The 6080-nt window shown below is 35.9% G+C and overlaps 1 protein-coding gene across 1 annotated transcript; it reads right to left on the reverse strand.

Moving 5' to 3' along the window:
• Positions 1-4257: 4257 nt before the first annotated feature.
• On the reverse strand, positions 4258-4788 carry LOC131648684 (uncharacterized). The gene has a single exon (XM_058918418.1). It carries the CDS (start codon positions 4786-4788, stop codon positions 4258-4260), a length of 531 nt encoding a protein of 176 aa, XP_058774401.1.
• Positions 4789-6080: the final 1292 nt, after the last annotated feature.

Here is a 6080-nt window from a genome sequence, read left to right on the forward strand (position 1 = left end):
TCTTGTAAATAATGTTAGCTACGTTCGACTAATTATCTTGCACTCCCTAGGATTACTAACCACACAGTTAATATTGTACAGAAATTAAAGGCGGAAAATAAAAGTCCTAAGCTATTACAATAAACACCTGCTGGGATGGGGGAAATTAAAAGGCGGAAGAACAAGAGGAATCAATAATTAGTTTTATCATCTTGATCTTGAGCCTTGATCTTCCTCGAACCCTTGATTAACTCTGATCATCTAAGAATTAACAGAAAATAATGGGGGTGAGTGTATTACAGATTCATTAGCTATGGAAGCAAACCCTATTTTAATTCAAAAGGCAAAATAAAAAATAACATGAGGTTAAATAGAAACTTAGCTTTTTTGATCTGGTATGGCGCGTGGCTGAAGGATCTTGATTAACCCTGAAAATTTGGCATGAAGAAGAGAAATGTTAGTGCATTAGTGATCTAATAACAGATAACAGTGATTAGTGATCATGACGAAATCAAGGTTTAAGGCGTAAAATAATTTTAATTAGCCTAAAATTAAGTTGTTACCCTAAAATAGTTATTAGCTAAAAAACCAATTTAAAAATAAATTATTTTTAATGTTGCAAGAAAAATCGAATTTTCGATTAAAAAATAAATAATCAAAATATTACATTATTTAATTAATATGAATTTTGTAGGAAAAATAATTAATAAGAAGATAATAAAAACAAGAGAAAAACTAAAATAAAAAGAATTGTGTAATTGAACTAAATAATAATAAAAAAAACACTTAGCTGCAATTGGGTGTGATGTGCTTGTGAGGTTCCATGGTGGAACATCATCTTCTAGTGCATTGGATCTGGTAATAGAATGATCTGATGGCTGTCATCGAGGGTGTATGGTAGGTACCTGTGAATGAGACACGCAGGATCTGTATGCATACGTTGTCAAAGAAAATAAGAAAAATAAACACCTTTCTCATGGATCGAACCCGCCTCTATGGGATAACCAGAAATACCAGCTACCATGTGAACTGCGCTTCCATTTTGTTATTATTACCAACGCAAGTCAAAATATACTAAATCAAAATAATGAAGGGAAATTCAAACCAGTCAACGTGGGCCCCAACGCTGGACCAATGGATGCGGAGAGAGAAAACCAGACCGTTTGACTGGCCAATGTATGCACCACACGCGTGGTCACATACTCCAGCCACTGTTCATGTTCCTCCTTGTTTGGTCTTTCAAAATCTACTACAAGTTGCTTCATTTTCGTTGCGGATTAGCTACGATTATTTCGTAGCAATGACCTGTAAATTGGTAACCTGCAAAAAGAGTGATCTGAACGAAAAACAAAGCGCCTATATTACATAAATAGCCTATTGCGAATTCGATGGTGGCCTGGGTTCATCCTAAAGCGGACTGTATATGGAGATAAGAACTTCTAGAGCTCGGTGCCCTAACAATGGTGTCTTAGCATTCCTGCGTCAAATCTCACTGATAAAGTGTCAAACTGAATCTAAGCAATGCAATAAACAGATAGGTATGCATAGGGACGGTTTAAATGGCGTGGAGAGAACATTTGAGATCAAAGAAACATTACCAATGGTGTAACCGTGGGGGGTTTGTTCTAACGTGTTGCTAGCCTCGTGGACCTTCGGGGATTGTCCCTTGCACTTCCAAGAAGAAGAATTTTCGTTGAAAATCGGCTGCCACTTCCCTTTGAAGGGAAATTATCCACGCCCTAGTTTGGAGAAGAACCTTACAACATGAAACCTAATGCCCTTGCTTCCAAAATCGTCCCCCTTGCTGAGTGTGTGTTGTGCTATATATAAGGGAGAAGATTAGGTCAATTAGTTTGGAAAGAAATCATGTGATTGTTAGTTTGGAAATATTGAAAAAAAATTGATTGAAAATCTTGTAAAAACTTTCTATTTTTTCCTCAATCTTTTCCAATCAAATATATATGATTTGCCTCAGTCCCAAGAATGATATTTGATTGAAGGAATCAACTCATGCATCAAATTGATAGTTATTTTATTTTTCTTGATTTAATTTGTATAAAAATCAAAGATAAATAAAATATATAAATCCAAACCATGCACCAACGAAATTTGCTGGTCTCCAAAGTGATTCTTGGGCCTTCACATGATCCAAAACAAAGCCCCATAGCTTAATTCACTATTTTTGATATTTTTCTTAATTTATTTTGCATTTAAATGAATAAAATTCAAATAAATAAAAATAAAAATGCCAAAAACATAAGAATGGTTTTATGGGTCCTTATTTGAGTCATATGTATGTTTGAAGTCCAAAACTTGAGCCCATTAGTCCAAAAGCACACAATTATTCAATTAGGGTTTCATGCATTTCTTGAAATTTGGCCAACTTGTGTACTTCATATCTCTCTCAATTTTTATCCTATGAAGGTGCTCTAGGACTTTTTGGAAAGCTCAAGATGTACTCTAAAACCTCCCTTTTGGTTTCATCTTAATTGAGTTTACCATGTTCAAGTTATGAGCTTTTGAAAAAGATGACTTTTTGTTGACCTTTTGGAGGACCTGTAATATTTTGGCTCATATCTCCCAAATGGCGCATTTCTGGCCCTGGCTTGTGAGAGACAAAATTGTAGAGAATTCAATTTCCTTCAAGATGAGCTTTGGATGGAAAATTTCTAATGTTCCATGTAGGAGTTATGGCTGGTCAAAGTTCAATTGACTTTCTCCTATGAAAACCCTAATTTAGAAACTTTTGAATTTGTTGATTTCTGATCTTTTCTTGATGAAACATGATCAACTCTTGATCAAATGGTGAATGATACTTCAAAATAAGGATGTTGACAAAAAATCAGGAGTTTTGACTGTACTTTGACCACAGTTGACTTTTAGGTCAAACCAGTCAACTGTTGACTTTCTGAGCAATTGAGTGACCAATCTTTGAATTGAGACCTGAAATTTGTCATGGAGATAGTTTGAAATATCATAAACCATATGGGATGCCTTAGAGCTTTTGATCCATTGATTTTCTTCAGAATGACAAAAACCCTAGTTTCTTGAAACTTTGTTTAGGAGGGATGTTCTTTGAGCTTTGTACCTTGATCTGAGTTTGAACAGGAGAAATAGTATGGACAAATTTTGGGGTATGACAATGCTTCTACATTCACATCCTTCATTACCTTCATCTCCCTTTCCCAAGCTTGGTAGTAAGTAGACTTGGCAGCTTTCCATATAATTCCCTTTTATTTTTTCCAGGATACCTCTTCCTAAAGTTGTTGTATAAATGTCTGACACAAAATCTTTGTTCTACTCTAGGCAGAAGTTCTTCCATTGCAAACAATAATCCCTATGAAACAAGTAAAGTGTATAAGCAAGGTGTATAAGAAAAATGTAAATGCAAAGTATAAAAGAGTACAAGTCATACCTTTTGCTGATCATTGATAAATATGTATGTGAGACACTCTTCCCTTCCACCATGTCCAGCTATCCTTGTTTTCACTCTCCACCACTGCAAATGCTATGGGCAACATTTGATCATTTGGATCTCTACCTATGGCTGCAAGGATTTGACCTCCACAAAGTCCTTTCAAGAAACATCCATCAAGGCCAATGAAATGCCAGCATAATTTGAAACTTTCCTTACAAGCAGCAAAACAAATGTAGAGCCTTCTGAAGTGTATCCTCTGATCATCAGAACCTTCTTGAGCTGGTTGGACATTCAATTTCACAGTTGAACCTGGGTTTGCTCTTAACAACTCATGGAAGTAGTCATAAATCATTGTATAATCCCCAAAGAAAGACCCATCAACCATGTCTGTAGCTGCAAACCTAGCTCTTATGGCCTTTGTCTTGTTGACCCCCACATTCCACTTCTTTTGAACCTTTTCCTTTATGTCCTTCAGCTTCATTCTAGGTTTGGTCTTAAGTGAATTTTGTATTCTTTTGCTCAACCATTTAGTCTTCAACATCTTCACATTATACTCTCTTCTACAATTATGAGTGTCTATTATCTTTCTTAGTTGCCAAGAATCCTCATTAGGTAACTTAGCACAGTAAGCTTCCCATTGACATCCTTCTTTTCACATAACCCTCACCCTTATCTTGTCATTCTTAGTGTACCTTAGGTCTCTGCCAGATTGGACTGCATGAGATGTAATTTCTTCTTTGAAATCATCTTTTCTAGTAAAATATATTCCCACCTCCCACTTGTAATTGGACATGTCCTTTTGTTCCTTGAATATTGGAAACTTATTTCTCCTAACTCTACTGCTATCATCACTGTCACACTCACTTTTCTTTCAAGTCTTCTTTGTTTTCTTCCAACTTTTCTTTACCTTTTTTGCTTTTTACTCCTACATTATCATCTTCAAGTAGGTTACCATCTTCCTCATCCAACTCAGTTTCATACTCATCAGAGTCATCATCAAATACTACCTCCATTGCACTATCATAATGGAAGTCTTCATCATTAGAACTATTAGAACTATGCCCATCATCAACCTCCTCAACCCTATGTCCATTATCATCAGTATCTACTGCATCCTTATCCCTTACATCACTAACCCCAACATCATTTTCCCCCTGTCCATTAACATCATCAGCTGGCAATTCAATTTCATTCATCATTTCCTCAAGCATAACTTCAGTCTCATCTACAATCTCATTAAGTGGTATTTCATCAAGGGGTATCTCATCAACTGGTACCTGAGCAAAATCAGGCTTCATCAATACGTATTGAATAAAGATGTCAACTCTAAGGTGAACCCTGTAGAGATCAGCAATCTCTAGGGCACCTTTGTCATCAACCAACAAATTCATACCCTCAGTAGGATCCCTCTAGTATATCTTGTCTATGGGCAGGTAACCTAATTTCTTAATAGCCCCTAACAACTCAAAGAAGCTCCACTTATCAGCATCTACTCTTAATCTCGCAACCTCACCCCCTTCATATACACTGTGTTCCTCATCAATGAACACACCACTATGATGGACTGTAATGTTCAGAAATTCATCCATTTCAAACTAAACCCTAAATAGAATCAAAGAAGATGAAATGTATTTCAGACAAACGGATTTTATTAAACCATAACTACCAAAATACAATGACTTGATGAACGCATACAAATCACTTACCTGAAAAGCAATGTTGTCTTCATTTCAACTTGACTTCATCTTCGTTCCCAGAAAAACTTCATCTTGGCTTCGTCCTCGTTCTACAATGGCTGCTGCGCTGTGCTAGGGTTTATGCATATCCCCTTTTCCTATTTCTGAGTTACTAATTATGAATCCCAAATATGTTTAGAAAATATATCCCAGGTGGACAACACTTAAGTAAAAATATATTTTCCATGTCACAATTTAATTAAGCAAAAATAACATGTGCATGCCACCTAGATAAAACCATTGACTTTGACTAACGGTTTGGACGGAAAGGACAAACGTGCACCTTTTTGAACAATTAAAGGACTAGTTTGGAACTTTTTAAAATTAAGGGACCAAAATGGACCCAAGGGTATACTTACGGGACAAAAAAGAGTATTTAGCCTTCATTTTAAAAGAATGAGTATTAGTTTTATTTGTCAATAAGAAATTGTTAGATTTTTTAAGCGAACAATTTTGTGTGTTTTGTGAAAACAATGAAAAACTATTGTTTGATATAGTAATATTTTGTTTTTATAATACTATTTCTTGAAGAACAATGTGATGACTTCCCGAAGTTGGTCGGAAGAAGATGCAGTTAGAGCTGTCAAATGGGTCAGGCCGGCTCAGTCCGTTTCGGTCCGGGGGGCCAAAACATATAACGGGGCTGAAGTGAGTCGGCCCGATTACTTCATGGACCGTAAAAAATGAGCCTAGCCCAGTTACTAATAGGCCCTATGGCCCTGTGGGCCAGCCTGATAAGTCAGCCCAATGGACCTGTCAGTCCTTTATTTCAATATTATAATTTTAAATTTATAAAAAGGATGTAATGGATAAAAGCTACATAACATAAGTAGAGAGTAATGATAAACTTAGTTAAGTGATATATAAAATATTCATCAAATCAACATCCATATATATGAATCCCACGAAGATGTCTATGTAAAAGTAGAGAGAAACGGAATTTTATC

Source organism: Vicia villosa, linkage group LG2, assembly GCF_029867415.1.
Source record: "Vicia villosa cultivar HV-30 ecotype Madison, WI linkage group LG2, Vvil1.0, whole genome shotgun sequence".
Classification (NCBI taxonomy): domain Eukaryota; kingdom Viridiplantae; phylum Streptophyta; class Magnoliopsida; order Fabales; family Fabaceae; genus Vicia; species Vicia villosa.